The 17,567-nt window shown below is 37.7% G+C and overlaps 1 protein-coding gene across 1 annotated transcript in view; it reads left to right on the plus strand.

Moving 5' to 3' along the window:
* RFTN1 (raftlin, lipid raft linker 1) overlaps positions 1–17,567 on the plus strand; it is an 84,500-nt gene that overhangs the window by 35,557 nt on the left and 31,376 nt on the right. Inside the window, exon 3 of the mRNA XM_010007632.1 lies at positions 5,410–5,518. Coding sequence (XP_010005934.1) covers positions 5,410–5,518 — 109 coding nt within the window. The remainder of the gene's footprint in view (positions 1–5,409; positions 5,519–17,567) is intronic.

Consider the following 17,567-nt stretch of genomic DNA (forward strand, 5'->3'; position numbering starts at 1 on the left):
TTGCTAAAATTGCCATCAGTGACAGCTACTGACCTCCCTCTACTCATCCGCAAATCTACTCGTCCATGAATCTACTCATTTTAACTTCAAAGGCAATTGAATTGATCAAGCCTGAGTTACCTTTGCTACATCCGTGCTGACTGCTCCCAGCGCCCTTCTTCTTCATGGGCTCTGGATTGTGCTACAAAAGATTTCTGCAGAAATACGGGAATTCCGGTTGGAGTAATTTCAAAATAATACAGTCTGACAAAAAATATCAGTGATCTCCTCCAGTGCTTCTGTGCTTGTTTGAGTTGGTGAAAGTGGATACTTTGCATTGGTACAATGTATTTTTAATTTGTGTGTGTGTGTGTGTATGTATGTTTGTGTGTCTGTTTGGTTTTCGTGTAGGATTTAGGCTTGAAGATGGCAAATGTCTGACCTTGCCTTCATGAGCATTAGGATCAAACGTGTTTTGTGTGCACAAGCAACCTGTGTTGTTGCTCTCAGCAGGCTGATTTCAGCTTGCTGAAAAAATAGCATTTATTCCATACCCAAGAGTCAACAGATACCTTCCTTTAGTTAAAGAGACAATGGCTTGAGTTTTAAAAGCTTGTTATTTGTTTCAAGTTCAAAGAAGTACATATTTCCTCACAACAGCTTTTAATATTGACCTAAAATAAATCTTCTTTCATCTGTGTTCTCAAAATTGTAAACACTGCACAATAAAGATGCCTATGTATCCATACATCCTGAACTTTTCTCAAGAAATTCTATATGCTGTCATTAAAAAAAGTTTATACATTTTACTAACAAAGAATATATATTCCATTTATAGAGTTTCTTATGTAAGAAAATTCCTGGTAAATAAAACACTTAGGTAATAAAATTAAAACAGTGTCACATGGGTTAGATTTGAGGTTGTTATGATACAATATTCCTGCTTTTATTTTAATTTAAAAAAAAATGTGTGTGTGTGTTAGGTGGGCCTCATAAAATCTGTGGGTTTTTAATTGCTGCCCTCTTGGTTTTCAGATACTTTAGTTTTGGTAGATTTTTAATCTGATATTCCACAAATGCAAACTGTTCATGTTGGTCACCTCAACATGGCTTTATTTTTTTGTAAGGTAGGTCGGTCAGTTTGTTGTAAATGTACAGTTATATTTTGAACTGTGTAGTGGAAAATCTCAAAACTGCACTTACGTTCCTAGTCTCATCTTATATAGTCATTTTTAGAGTATCTACGCAGCTTACAAGTGTGCTTTTGGTTTTCTGAATTCATGGGCATGGAGAACCTCAGGAAGATTGGGATGAAATGTTGGCTCCCTCATTTCCTTCTTGTATCTGACAAAGATTGGAAATCCAGTTTGGAACAGACACAAAGTTGTCAGCTTTAATGTTTACTGAGTAAGTTACTGGTACTCCTACAGCTGGTAATGGTTTATCCACCATGAAATGGCATTTAACTGCAAACAGCTGTACAGGAAATGACAGCCTACTGAAACAACCATCGTAAAATATTTTTGGCCAGTGAATTTTCAATTATAAGTGAAAATCTTATTTATTCTATGTATTTTCTTCTCTAGTGGCACTAGAGGTCCTATTTAGGATTCAAGATTCCACTCCTTTTAAGACTGTGGTCCTCAGCCTTTTCCATATCTTAAGGGTATCCTCTACCTATGGCCTCGATATGCCTGCAAATTCTGTCACTCTGCACAGTGCCAGGTAGAATGAAATTCCCCCTCAGCTTGTTGCCACCACCTGGGTAATGTTGTCCATGTTAGTCATTGAGGGTACCTACAGTGACGGAAAAATCCTTCTTTAGCAAAATCAATTAACAATGAGATACATAACAAAGGAAGAAAAACAAAATCACACCGTGAATTTTTCTGTCAGTCTCCACAATTAACCACTGGTGATCCTCTCCTGGGGTGATGGGCAGGACACTGCCCTTCCCCACTGTGAGCAAGGTTCTGGTGTTGTTCACACTGTCCCCTGTGTTTCCTCTCAGGTACCACAAAATGCATTATAGTGAGCACAGGGCTTTATAATAAGTTGGGGTGTACCAGCTTACCCAGTTTGTCTTAGCTTTGAAGAAGGTATCCAGGTTTGCTTCTTTCAGGGATGGGCCATTTTTAATTAACCCAAGGATTTGTATTAGAGGAACAAAGGTAAGAAAAAAACCCTCAAATGCTTGCAGACAATGAAGGGAGGAAAATTCAGTTTTCCAACCTGGGAGGAAGAGAGGAGGAAGAAATTCCTGACTGTACATCCAGAAGAAAAGGAAGATATTTCAAACTGTTGGAGCTTACACATTTATTTTCTACTAAGCTGGTCTCAACATTTCTCTTTCTCTTTTGCTTTGTGTTGAGAAATATTTTACGATAGGAAACTGGTTATTAATTTTACATAAAACTTTTGCTTTAATTTTAAAATATTTTGTACATTGGACTCCCAGAAACTTCCTGTGCTATAAACCTGAGAAGAGACTCCAGAGTAAGGATTATTTGGTTCACTAAGGGCAAACCATGCCTGACCGATTTGGTGACGTTCTATGACAAGGCTACAGAGATGGTGGATAATGGCAGAACAACTGATGTCATCTACCTGGATTTGTGCAAGGCATTTGACACTGTCCTGCATGACATCCTGGTCTGCAAACCGAGAAGACATGGATTTGACAGATGGACCACTCATTGGATAAATAATTGGCTGGGTGGTCACACCCAGAGAGTTGTGGTCAATGGTTCAGGGTCCGAGTGGAGAGAAGTGATGAGTGGCATTTCTCAGAGGTCAGTACTAGGACCAGTGCTGTTCAATGTCTTTGTTGGAGACATGGGCAGTGGGATTGAGTATATCCTCAGGAAGTTTGCTGGTGATACCAAGCTGTATGGAGTAGTTGACACCCTAGAGGGAAGGGATGCTATCCAGAAGGACCTTGACAGGCTGGAGAGGTGGGCCAATGCCAGCCTTGTGAAGTTCAACAAGGCTGACTGCAAGGTTGGCACAAATACAGGCTGGGGGAAGAATGGATTGTGGGCAGTCCCGAGGAGAAGGACTTGGGGGTAGTAGTAGATGAGAACTTTGACATGAGGCATCAGTGTGCACTTGCAGACCTGAGGGCCAACTGAATATGAAGGTGGTAAGGGAATGGGTTGTCCAGGGACGTTGTTGATGCTCCATCCCTGGAGGTTTTTAAGACCAGGTTGGATGAGGCTTTGTGCAACCTGGTCTAGTAGGAGGTGTCCCTGCTTGTAGCATGGGGGTTTGAACCTGGTGATCTTTAAGGTCCCATTGAACCTTAACCATTCTGTGATTCTTAAATTATTGACATTAGTCCTTCAGAAAAGAACAAGGAAATGGAAGTGCAGGGACATTACTGAAGTCAGGAGACCTCAGCTCTGTTTTTGTCTTTTCCTCTTTCTTCCATGATCTAGATAGATGTGTGTTTTGGGGGTCCTAATTCATAGTCTCTAATGAAAGTGGTTCTAAAAGTTGTCCCATTAAATGAATAAAGCAAAAAATACAATAATTTCTGGTCAGTATACAGTTTCCTTGTATGTATATTTAGCTACTTCTCTATGGCTACACTAATATTCAAAGAGTTAAATAAGAAACTTTTCTAATATTTATTAAATACTTTGCGCTACTTTATGAAATGCATTTTTTATTGTATAGAGACTGGAAATAATTTCTTGCCCACCTGGATTTGCTCAGAAAGTTATTTTTTTGATCTGTGAAATCCACAGCTATTTATTGTTTTCATGTGAAAAGCGACAGCTTTTGTTCTGTTTGGTTGGCTTTTTTTTTGACAGAAGAATAGGTTCTTAAATGTTTCCTAAAAAGGTGAAAACTGCCAGCATAGACAAAGGCTTGCCTTCAACTTATATGGACATATTTTACTTGAAAGCATGGAAAAATAATTTTTGGTACTGTAGTGTACTTCTGTTGGAAGACTTTAACGAGTTATTTTATGGCCTTTAGTAGGGTCTATTGCACATATTCTGTAAATTAATGTTCCTGACAGAGTACAATGGTATTTGATGCAATTTCTTTCATGAGCCCTAGTGCAGAAGTAACTCTGAGACTCTCAGAGGAAGAATTCACTGTCTCCTGTTTGCTTAAATATTTACAAGGAGCAAGTGTATTTCAAAGTAAGTGCTTGCTAAAGGAGGAAAAATGAACAGGTCATTTTAAGAAGTTGCAGCAAGAATCACTGTATTTTTAGAGATATAATATGTATCTCAGGTAACTTGTGCTTCTTTCAAAGAATTTAGAAGTAGGTCCTTCAAACACTGCACAAAATCAGAGTCCAGGGAGCTGTTAAGGAGGGGGAGAGGAATTAGGAGAGGAATTAGAGGAATTAGGAGCCGTTCAAAGGCAGGCTTCCCTCTTCCTTAAACCTGTGCATAAACCTCACCAATATAGGTTGAAAAGAATTTGTTTTTACAGATAACCAGTGAGTTAAAAAATGAAAGTGAAGTATTTCCTGTTTTTTTGCAGCTAGCTGCTTTGTTAATCTGAAGAATTATAGGACATTTCTTATTTTTGTATAATCCTTTATGGATTGTCCTAAAGAGCCAATACATTTGATAAAACAAATGGTTCTCCAGATTTCCTGTGCTGGTCATGTGTATCATTTTCCTTGTGTGAAAGTTCAGAGGAGATGAAAATGGCCTTCAGTAGCACAGCTTTTGCAGTGCACACCTGTGGACTATTTCTCAAGATCATTCAGGATAACTTCCCAACATTCCCTTAACTATTTTGACTGATACGGTGTTTTCACAGCACCAATTTGTTTACCAGCGTATATGACGGATGCCATACACTTTGAATTATTTTAGGAGTTAGTGTCTTCTGAAAGAGAAGGGATTTCAGGCATAGCTTTACATTTCTCAACAGCATTGCACAAGTTAAGACTGAAGAATAGACTACTTTGATTAACCCCTGATCTTCAGATGTTGACTTAGGGTGATGGTAGGTAAGAGATCCTTTTAGCTACTGTCTAAGAAACACACCCTACATCAGGCTGTCCTGTGGGGCCCAGAGCATATGTCAGCCCATTGCACTGAAACCTGCTTTTCTGCATTGTTCATGCATAATTCTGAGTTACATCAGCTGTGCATCTTCTTGGCACTGGCCGTAGATGCCAGGCTGACAAAGTGTTTCTTGGACAGATAAAGAAATGTGGAAGTCCCTGAGACATTCCACCATCCACAGTCATCGGTGCCATTTCCTCCCTAGCAAGTAGGTGAGATGCTGTAGCTGCTACTTGTCAGAACTGTGTTGAGCTCAATGGAGTGTATGTGGTGGAATTGAAGTTTTGTCTGAAGGTTGGCTCTCCATGGGAAATATTTGTGAAGGGCATGTCTGGGTATCCAATGTTAAGAACAGAAACTGATTCTTTTTTTTTTTTGTCTGTCTCTCTAGGTCTTCAAAAGGTGATGGCCATAGTGAAGGATATATCTTGGAGATAGAACGCTGTTCCTCTTTAAACCAGCTTACAGACAAAAATGAGATACCTGATTTTATTAAGAAAGTGAGTAAAAAAAAACAAACAAGGGGGAAAAAATCAAAACACAGTATGCTTTTATTTGCACTATAATTACTGCTTCTAGTTCTGTTAGTCTGACAATAGGAATATTTGTGTAGTTGAAACACTGAAGTAGAATTTGGTGGTTTGCAGTTGTAAATATCTGAAGGGCAGATATTGAGAGAAACAACTTTGATCATATTATTATGAGAAAATTATTTGTAGTATCACAGGAGAGTGACCATTTTGCAGATGGTATCAACTAAGCTACTAATGTAGAAGACAGTCCTATGATAGTGCAAACATCTTAAGCTGAAACAATATATGTAACTTCCATTTCAGTGTCAAAATATCCTGCTGGATAGTACTGCAGGTAAAAGGCCCATTAACTCCTGGAAATCGCCCAGATTCTTTAAGTTTTGTTTCAGTAGTGCATGATGTTAGCAAGTAGAGATGGTACTAGTAACCTAAATAGCTTGCCATCCAGAATACTATTGCTTTCAATCAATTTTTATACATATTGTCCTGGTTTGAGCCAGGATTAAGCCAATTTTTCTTTTTACTGATTTTTTTTTCCTTCAGTAAGCTTTCTTGTAGCTAGCAACAATGTGTTCTGCTAGGCTGATAAGACAGTGGAATGTTTTTCTAACTACTGAGGCTTCAAGGCTGCACCTGCACTCTGCCGGCTCAGACACTATGGGGAGATCTGTGACCCCCCCGTAGGAGGCTGAGTTAGACAGACAGCAAAATTGGCCAAAGATATTCCATTCCATATATCTACGTAAGCTGAAAGGAAGGTCAGAGATCACGGAAGACAACTTCCTTCCTTCTTCTCCCCTTCTCTTCCATCCATGGCTGGCGTCCGGGGAGGACTCTGTTCATCCATCACCGTCGACCCTTAGGCTTGATATCTCCTGACCCCTATAACTCTCTGCTCTTCTCCAGCAGAAGCTCCGGGATTCCTCGGGACTCTTCCCAGTTCAGGGAAGTGCTGTGGGAGTTGCTGGGGTGGGGGGAGGCGAGAGGCTTTTGCCCATACCTGAATATATATAATTGTATATATTTTCTTGTATCATTCATTAGTGTTTTAATTAAAGCTGGGTAGTTTAGTTTTCAATCCAGCCAAGTCTCTCTCTTTTTCTCTCTCTCCTTCCCTACCTGGGTTGGGGGAAGGGGGGATTGAGAGCATTGTTGTCGGACCTGAGTCAAACTGTGACACATATACAGGGGAATTTGAAAAGAACCCTGCAATTCTCTATTTCCTGCCTTCTTAAAATTATTTTTGATGCTGTAATATTCTGCCAGACTGGAAATTAGGAGGTTATGTACATTTTGGTGAAGACAGATTCATTGCGCATGTTTCAAATTTTGCATCATCTGTTGTGTCCTATTGTGTGTTATAAAACCTAGCATTAAATACCGTATTTACTTATTCACCTGGTGTAAGAAGAGTGTAAGCAGACACACTCCCCTAGTTTTAATCCATCTTGCAGTGATAGTAGTAAAGTAAATTCTATAGAAAAAAATTCAACACAGGCTGTATGAGCTTGATTTGAATTCAGCTTGACAGTCTGCACTGATGCTCAATCTTTCTCTTTTACTATGAATTGTAAAAACTGGATTAAAAATAATGCAGCTATGACTATCTGGTCATCATCATCCTCATACTGAAAGATGTATAGATTTTGGTATCAGAAGAAACTGAAGTTTTCTGAACACTTACTAGTATTTAAAAGGCTGAGTCCAAATTTCGTTTCAGGGTTTATGGTATTACTGCGTTTCTGTTCTGACACTACCTTTGATTATTTCAGTACAGTCACACTTAGGCAAAACTGGTGTAGATCTTGTGTATCAGTTTCAACATGTTTGATTTTGTTCTTCAGTTCTTTGAGTCAGAGTGGAAATATTGGCTTATCTGTCACAATTGGTGGCAAAATTTTATATCATTACAATGGAAAATTTCTTTTCATTTGTAGCTTCAGAAAGAGTATGGGTAACATGAGAACAAAATGACAATCCAGAAGTCAGCTAATTTCCATAAATATCCAATTCTGAGACTGTTTAGAATGCTTTTCTAGACATGGAAGTGTTTCTGTTGGTAGAAGCCATTTGATTATGGGGTTAGGAAGATGCCTTTTTGAAGTACAATAATTTAAATTTTAATAGCTAAAATGTTTATTTACTGTTTTTCTGTAGGCTGAGTATGTCGCTCATCCTCAGATGTTATTTGATGTAGAGGAATCTGAAGTTCTTTGAAGCTGATGCTGTCAAGTGTTTGCTATGCCTCTGTCTGTATCTGATTAAACACATTGTGAAAGTCTCAACACTTTTATGTAAATCTAACTCAGGAAGCAGGACTTGTTTGGGAGTAGGAATTAATTGTCATATTCACTAATTTGTCTGAGCAACAAAAATGTCCATTGCTTTTAAGGGCATATAAACCAGATGTTTATGAAAAAATAAATTAAAAATAAGGGGATGTTCTTCAAAGAAAATAGTAACAAGGAGCTGTTGGAGAGTAAGCTGTTGCTTACTTTCAAAAAAGTTCAACCCTGTAATTCTTCTCAAACTGTGTAATACAATTGAAGTTAATACAGTGTTGTAATTGAGTAGGCAAATCCTTGATCACAGGGCTTTTCATAAGAGACTTTTAGCACAGGTTTACCATCTTACTGCATTGCAAATTACTATATTAAAAAAAACAACAACAAATAGAGTAGCCATAATTTAGAACCCAAATAATGAGTAAGAAATTTCTTCAACTGTAAATTTACTAGAAAAATTCCTCTAGTCCGAAAAAATTAATTGGTTAATTTAGTAACTTCTCAATTGCTCGGTCCTGGCAAACACAAAACAATTTGCAGTGGTATACAGCATAAGTAATACCTTTTTTCTTCTTCTTCTGTGATTCTGTATAGATGTTTAAGAATAATGACAGAAACAAGGTAGTTATTTCACCTGGTGAGTGCTCTTGCTCGCTGAAACAATGTGCCTTAGTACAAGGTTGACTATAAAATGTTCAAGAAGTGTCAAAGACAACTCTCAGGTGAAACATGTTCTATGGCTGAGATACTCCTGTGCTTTGAAACTGTCCCAATTCTTTACTCGCTTCTGTGTATTTTTGCTGTGACTGTGGTTTCTGACAATAGTAAGAGCCACTGAAGGCTGGAGGCAGTTAAGCGTTGGAGAGATGATGTTGCATGGGATACACTTTTCCTGTACCTTAAGATCATGTTGGCATCACCACGTTTGGTTTGTTGTTTCGTATCATTTTGGATCTAGTGCAGCTCAACATGTCCTAAAGAGCTCAAGCAGCCTTGTGGCATCTTTGTAATTCCTGGGCAATAAAAGTGGTAACTTAACTTATGTATATGTGCTTTACTGCTATAGTGGTGCTAGCACTCTTTTCTTTATCTCACAGGGAAAACAGATTAAAGATTTGCTTATCTGCTTTTTAATGAATTAACTTCTCATCACTGTGGCTCAGATCATTCTGAAGTTGTTGCAAGTCAGAGATGTTGCTTCTAAAATACTGTATTTTGTAATAGTTTGACTTGTGTCTCATGTAAAATAGGGCAACCTCTAATTACTTCCTTAGTTGCTCTTTATTTCTATGTATCCTGTTATGGTTTTTTTAATCTGAGAATGTTCTCCTGAAGCTGCTGAGACAAGTAAGGGAATGAGAAGCTAGGCTGACACCCCAAGGAAAGTTATTTAGGATATGCAGTCATATATGAATGCCAAATATGTTTCTCATGACCTTTGTTTTCCACATCAATCTGAGTTACGTGCTATAGAAGAGCTGTAACAGGCAGAAAGTTTTACTCCTATCTTCACATCTTTGCAGTGCTGGGGAAAGGTTAGGAAATGGAGCATAGTTTAGGTACCATTTCTTCCCAGTTCTGCCTTTTTAAAATTTAGGAAGCACATCTTGGTGTCCTTGGTTGCCTCCTTAGTAATGTTCTGTCAGAAGGAAGTTCTTGCATGTTATCTCTTTTTCAGTTTGACCCCATTGCAGAGTTCATATTTTTTGTCCCTGTGAACTCATTATCCTTCCCTAGGGAAGCTTAACTGAAATCTAAATGCAGGCATCTTCCTTTTGTATTTTTGACTAGACAGAGGCCCTTCTGCTGCTCTGTCCTTACTTGACTCAGAAATTAAGCTTATTTCTTCTGGCAAACCTAAGGCCATACAGATAAATAATCGGTTTTGTGTTTTCAGAAGTGGGCCTGTTCAGCTTGGAACATTATTTCCATCTTTAAATACCTAAGTAATGCTTATCTAGTGATGAAATCTACTATATGAGACAGTGTGTGTCACATCTGCTCATTGCTGTTCTCTCTGTTCATAGTCTTGATGAAGTTCAGTGAGCATAAAAATGCCATCACCAGCACTAGCTCAAAAGCTGCCAGTAACATGTCACTCCTTTAAGTGGTCCTCCCAACAACTTCTGTAGTCAAAAGTACCGTAGAAATAATCTTGACTCCTGCAGATGCAGCGACTTTGCCTGTAAGTTTGTTGACATGTATTTTCTAGCAAGAGCATTGTTGGGCCAAGGAAGTGTTGGTAACGCTCAGACTTAAGTGAGTGGGACGCCAGGGAGAAACATGCCAATGAAACACATTGCAAGGATGCTGCCACCCATGTACTTGTTCTTGAGTTGCCATCTGAAACAGCGACCACCAGTTCTCCCTGATACGAAGGCAAGATACATAGAAAATTGGGCAAATTTGAAATAAAGGCTGTACAATACTAACACTTCTATGAAGAACTTGCATCCTACGTTGCTGAAAGGATCTCTACTATATTTGAGCCAGTTTTATGGTGTTTACTGGAATTCTTCTAAATGTCTTCTAAACAAGAACGCTATTGGGAATAGAACTGGCAGGAGGAATTATTATGTTTCAAGTGTTAGTTTCTGCACTGGAAATTAATATACTTTAGTATCAACAAATTTAAACTGTGCTTCAGCTTGATCAGTGTACTTCTGAACTGTGAGAGAGGGGTTCGATGCTCCTGCTTGTTATCTGCCTTTGCTTCCTTGGGGGAAACACCATGCAGGAGACTGGCTGAGTGGTTGGAGAAGGAACTGATGCACACACCACCAACCACACATGAGTCTCACTGCACGTTTCTCCATACCAATGTTTTTATTGAATTACTGAGATATTTCTTTTCCTGCTCTCTTAGGTTTTTTTCCCCTCCATTCATCTGTGTCTGTTTTGGTGCTATCAAAATAACTGCTATCTTAGTTCAGACCCATCATTATCTGGAGAGTTATGTGTTAGGGCTCTAATTGGTGAATAATTTTTGTATTAGTATTGCTGTTAAAAGACAGATTAATTCTCCAGCTTCTTTTAAGTTGCGAGATAGAAGCATGGTTGGAGTATTTAGGAGAATTTCTATTTCTTCTGTAAAATAAAAACTGAATGCTTATGTGATTTTTCCAGAGCTTCTAAAATCTTTTCCATAAATGTTCCCAGTCAAGGGAGTGATTCAGCCCAGACTTGGCTCTTCACCTGTTTCCTACATATTCACTCACATCAGAATGAGTGTTTATCTTATATGATCAAAACAAGGCACTTCACAAATCCGTATAGTGTGTGAAAGTGATACAAAATTATTTTGAACTCCCAATTAATAAATTTTAAAACTCTCTTCAGCATCTTAAATGTAAAACGACAAGAAGATTTGGAAGCTGAGAAATGTCCTATAGGACAAATTTATCCATAGTAATAGGTACTTTTTACATATGTAATTATTGATGTATTAACAGTATGATAAGCAACTAAAAAGACAAAAGTGCGATTCTGTAGAAAAAAAGGTGAAAATTACTAATCTTTTAATTTTTTTGTACTTCTATTTATAATTGCTAAGAAAAACAGTTTTTTATAAAGCTATATTTCTCACATTCTTGTCTCTTTTTTTTTTTTGTAATTTCTTATTCTTCATCTCTTAATCTTTGCATTGAGATTTCCTTTTTAGAAGGAACAAAGATGCAGCTTAGATGTTCTGAAGAGCATTCGGCTGTTAGTTTCTTGACTGTGTTGCTGTAGTCTTACGAGGATCTCTTCTGTGAAGTCTCTGATTGCTCTGCTGGTGCTGGGGTTCGTTAGGTGGATATTGTAATTCTAGGGATTATTCTTTACTTTAGATATATTTTAGCTGGCTTGTTCTGAATTTCCCGCAGAATATAAAATCAGAGCAGGTGGCAGTAAAAGATAGAGGAGGGGAAATACTGAGTCTTTAATATTGCTCAGAGGATTGTTCTTCAAATGAATAAGCAGCTCAAATTTACTTTTGTGGCTAGAGAATGACCCCTCTAGAGTACTGTTTATTACCTAGGATTACTTATCTAGATGTGATCTCAGCCACTTCTAAAATCATTTCCATCCTTAAAACAAACTCAAAAAATCCCACCCCAAAACCTTCATTCTCCAGGGTATATGTAAAAGAACAATACAAGATTTATTTCCTTTAGCACATTGCAATGAAAACCATTGCTGAGCACTTAGCTGACTGCTTTGTTTTCTGTGTGTTTTCGGTGCAAACAGAGCCCCTATTTGATTTTTAAGTATTTGGGTTTTAGAAGTAGATATGGTCATGAAGCAGAAGTTGAAATTCAACATCAATGGTTCAGCTGTTTGTGATCTGCTGCAATAATATTTATTAAAGTGCATTTTGTTAACATTTTGTAAGTGTATATATAGCAAGAGATGGTAAAAAATAGCATATACTGTATTTTCAACAGCCTGGTGTGAAGGGAAACATCTGTTCCTGCTTAGGCTTCTTTCAACTTGTGTTCTTTTGACTAAGCCCTGTAAGAGTGGTGTTGATATATGTCTTCCATGAACATTGCAAAACTGTTTTCAGGACTCTCCCAGGAGCCTGGTTGTGCTTTTATAATCCTTTGCCCCCAACAGCTTTCAGAATCATCCTCTTGACCAAGACAAAAATAGATGTTATAAAGTATGTAGTTGACATTTGTAATTATCCCAATTCTGTCTGGTGGGAAAAAATCCTTTCTTCAAATAATAATAAATATAATAATATTTTATACTGTGCTAAAATAAGATATGGGCAAATTGTTCAAATTGAATTTTTGGCTTCAAGTAACAGATGGCTTGATGGAACAATGTGATTTTTAAAGAAACACTTTGGTTTATATAAAGATAAAATAAAATTAAATGTAAAGCCTGTAACTTTGAGATTGAATTCTTAATTTAAAAAATATTCCTGTTGTCCTGAACTTTTGGGGGTTTTGTTTTTGTTGCTTAGGACAGAGAGGGACTAAACCAGTGTGCCAGTTCTAAATCATATTAGTGCTAGTCCATCACAAATAAGTGACGGTTTTCTTATGTTCTACAGGAGCTTGCACTCTGTTCACCCAGCTGAAATGGTTGCTAGCTACAATGCTCAACTATTTATCTCTACAAACCTTTATTTTCCCCTTACTTATGTTCATCCATTAGTGTAGGAGTTTTTCTGAACAGATTCATACACAAGACACAGTCTGCATTTTTAAAATACCCATTCCCTAGAGCAAGTGCTTGGGACAGAGTTTCTACAGGCTTTTTTTTGACAGTATTTATCAAATATTTGGGTTGAGTGAACATAGCTGGCTGCTCCATAGCAGTTTATCCCAGGTTTAAAACAATTTCTATGGAATAAATCTTAAACTACATGTATAAATTAAGGATTTCTTTTCAGAGTTTAGGGCAAGGATGAAAGGATACAGATAAGTTACATGGTTTTGGGGCAGGTACTGCAGACACTGAACCTTTGTAGCCTGTGTCCAACACTGTTTATCCTTTGCCAGGTCTGTGAAGGAACAGATGCTAAAATAAGACAATAATTTGAGAAGAATTATTGCACCCAAGACCACAGAGGATAAGACAGTGTGGTTTCAAGAGCTGTCATCTAGTAAGATATGCTGAAAGAAACAACAGTTCTTGTACCACACTGCACTACATGTTTAGTATGGTTATATTGTTCTCAGGAATTAATGTACAGCTAATGTAAGCTAAAGAGGAATTTCAAGTTGTTACTCTCATCCCGACTTTGGCTTCAGTAGCAGGAGACAAACAGCTCACTGTAATTTATTATCTCTTGGCAGCACTTTCTTAAGAGCTATCTTTTGTTTTATTCAGCATAGCAGTTGGTTGCAGTGAGTACTTGCTTCACTGCTGTTCTCCCTGTTGGGTTGGTAGGCTTCAGTTCCTTTTTGCAGAGGATACTGCCAATGAGTGTGTTGTAAAACTGCAAAGCTTTCTTTCTCTTCTCTGTTCAGTGCCTAGTCATGCTCTACCACAAATGCAGCAAGAGTTTGAAGTGTCAGGTCAATGTCCTGTTGAATACACTGGGTACTGCAAAGATGGAAAGGCAACATACGTCTGTTTCTTCAAGAAACTCACTAGTTTGTAACTTTTGGGTTTGTTTTTTGACTCTCTTAGGTTTTCTTGGATCTACCAACTTTATTCTAATAGTCTTGTCTGAAGTTCTCAAATGGTAAAGTTCTGGTCAAGGTTTTCGTTGGAAGTATCAATATAAACTGCCAACAACATTCCTTGAAGGATGACTCTGGTTTCAGATTACAGTAACATTTTTCAAGGCACCTCTCTGGCATTTGATTCCTGATGGCCTATTTTTTTGTAATTGACAGTGAAAATACAGAATGCGGACTGGGATTTCACTTTCTAGAAGCTACATTTATATTTACTTGGGTTTCTGTGAACATGAATTATCTGCCTGAAATTCAAAATTGGTGAGTGTAACCTGGAAAAGGTTAAAAATACATGGGGAGTACACACTTAAATGATAGAGTGTCCTAGTCAGAAAGGTTGCATGGCTTGGAAATCTGCGAGTAGTGAAACAGAGTCTCAGAATAACAGGACAGAGAATGGATTAGCACTTGCTGCTTTGCTGTTTGTTGTGTAGAATTATGTGGGGTTTTTTAACTTAGTAGTAGAGATGCAAAAATGCTGAAGTTGCAGAAGTTTTAAGTTATTTATAAAGGACTAAACCCCTCCTTCAGAACAGTAGCTGAGCTTAATTGTTTTAAAAATAAGCAGCAAACTTGATAACTGTTGCAGTCTCTTCTCAGGAAACATCATGCGAGACCTACAGAAAATATCAGAGGCAAAAGCATGTCTTAATTTTAAACATCTGTTTTCAGAAATTAACAAACTAGAAGCACGATGTTCAGTATTTGTGATGAAACATGTACTACTAAGTATTAAGGAAGGAGGAGACATTTGGAAGACTGTAGTCATGAACATCGTTTTCCAGTTCCAACTTCTGGTATGCAGTACATAGCGTTCCCCTCAAACCACAAGTTCATGTTCTTTGCATGAGGTTGCTGGGTGCTATGTCTGTTGTCAAAGGAGATTTGCTTGAATCCTAAAAAGAAGGTAGAAAAATACACTGATCTTGTATCTGGTACACATTATGAGATCTAATGGCTCTAACATTGTTCTTTTAAAGACAACAATCAAATAAACAGACAGATAGACATTAATTTATTTCATTGGCTAAGACAGCTTAAGCTTGGCTTAAAAAAAGTTTGAGACAGCTCTAAGCAAAATTAAGCCAACTATTGTTTCAAAGGCCATATGTTTTCCCATCAGTAGGACTAAGTAGCAGTTTTCCCCTTAGTTTGCTGCACAGCTAACTAAATGCATCTGACCATCAGAAGATCAGATCATTGTACATAGAGAATGTTGTCCTTTTTCCAAGCACTTTTTTGCTATGCTTGCTCTTTGTAAATTGTCTCTGTGGTTTGTTTTTATATTGGCAACAGTCCCTTTTACTGGGTTGCTACAGCATTCTTTCAATGCCTTGTTAATACCATGAGCCATATAGCATATATACTAAGGAAATGTTTAGTCCTAATGCCTAGGTTTAGAAGGTGTAAGCCTTGAGACCATTTAGGTCTACCATAAACTGGAGAGTCTTGGTGACATTAGTAAAACTGCTTTTCCTTTGTATGTATCCTGAAAATATCCAGCTTCTGGCATACAAGAGTTAAAAGAAATTCCTAACACTTGACTTATTAAATAATCTGTTTGAAAAGACTTATCCAAGGAAGACATCCGTGTTACCAAATTGCTGTGCATTATTTCCCATGTTTATTGATGTGGGTGGAATACTATCCTGAGCTTGTGGACAGTGCTTGATTTGCTGTGTGCCATCCCATGGGAGAAATACAGAGAATCTCCCTGTAAGCAATTACAAAGCTGACAAAAGTATATGATTCAGGTCAGCATGGGTTCTATATCATGGAGCTTCTGTATTTATAAGTAGTACCATCATGCTCTCTATGAATAGGAGATTATTATGGAGCTAATAATACACCAAGAAATGGAGAATCACAAGCAGTATGTGGACTGTACAATGAACCTGCCATGTGTCTTTATTCTAAACAGATTTGAAAAGGAAACCTGTATGCAGCTATTCAAAATGAGCTTTCAACCTGGAATCTCTACACTTCTTTCATGGTTCTGAAGCATATAGGTGAAAAACAAATAGTTCTCAGAAAAGAGGATTTCTTCATTTAGCCATGCTGTCGTCAGGTCTGTTTTTACAGATTTAGGCTGTAAAATTAGACTGTCAGCCATTTTCTAATTAAGTAGGGAGCCTCCAAGAGAACCAGGAGTATTTAAATAGATGGGACGTACATTTGCTACATCAACTTAATGTTTAGTGACACTGCTTTGTGTTGCTGAAGGTTCAATGTTTCCAAATGGGGTATGAAAATAGCCATCAGTCAGTTCTGAAATAAATAATAACACTTCACAAATGTTAAGAAATGTTAACACATGTGCCCCAGCTAAAATTCAATTAAGGTATTGACATCAGAGTTGGACGCGATGCTTGTTCCTATTCCTGCTTGAGTTAGTGAGAGATTTGATATTTATTTCACAGATAGCAAAGGCTAAATCTGTCATTTTTTTCCCTTCAGGGAAAATGCCAGGTTTCTAATCAAGCAAATTATAGGGATGACATTAAATGTTTCAACTGCCTTGGCCCTCTGTACACATGAAATTTCACCCCTTCTTTAACCAGGTTCTATTTTTATACTGGTGTGAATCCAATTTGTTGCAAGCCAGCTATAAACTGATTTGGATGTACACTTGGGGTTTTATCCAGATTGAAACTAATGAGTTAAGTTCTGCTTCTGTTTTTGAACAATAAGATCTTTTGTGATGGAGACCTGTTCTTGTATTTGTGGTTAATATAATTCAAACAGCACATTTATGAGGCAATAAAAATGTTTCTGCTCCTATCTGAGGAAAGAACCAAAGACATTTTTTTAACTTAAATTCTGTTGGAATTTCCCTTTTAAAAATTTCCCAAGATATAAAGAGCAAGTATGTGGCATATTTAAAATACCAAAAAAGGTCAGTAAAACAACTGGAATTAAGATGGATCACCTAATGTAAGGGCATTTTTAATCTAGTTGTTTTGTTTGGTTTTTTTCTGGTGTTCTAAGTGGTGGAAATGCAGTCATTCTGCTTTCCATTCTTTTTCCTCTCATTTATTCATACAACATAGTATGACAAAGACCCTTATTAATGTTCTTTTTTAGTACTCTAAACTGGCACATTCTAGAATTCTAGAATCTATGCCCTCTGCTCTATGTTCTGGGTGACCCTGCCAGAGTAGCATCATGTTCTTCCCATGCAGTCCAGCTTTACCCCTGCTTCCTCCCGTGCATTGCCCTCTTACTGCTGCCCAGCACCTCACCGGGAAGATATTTTCCCAAAGGCCTGGAACAAACGTGTTTGTCTTTGTGTACCAGCACAGGATGCCTCACCGGGTTTGAAAACCACAGGTGGCTGGTAGAAACAGCCCTTCTGTCCTGTGTAGGTCCTGGGCACCACCTTTCCAGGAACAGAGGTTTTGGCTTGTTTAAGTCTGGGGTTTTGTTTTTTGTAATTCCAATATTCAGTATTTCAAATACAGGAAACAGGAAATGTGGATGTATACTGAGCAGTGTAATTCTTTCTGGATGTGAAGGCAACTAAAATTTTGTACTACTTAAGCTCTCAGCAGG

The sequence above is a fragment of the Chaetura pelagica genome, unplaced genomic scaffold (genome assembly GCF_000747805.2).
Source record: "Chaetura pelagica isolate M959 unplaced genomic scaffold, ChaPel_1.0 scaffold10, whole genome shotgun sequence".
Classification (NCBI taxonomy): Eukaryota; Metazoa; Chordata; class Aves; order Apodiformes; family Apodidae; genus Chaetura; species Chaetura pelagica.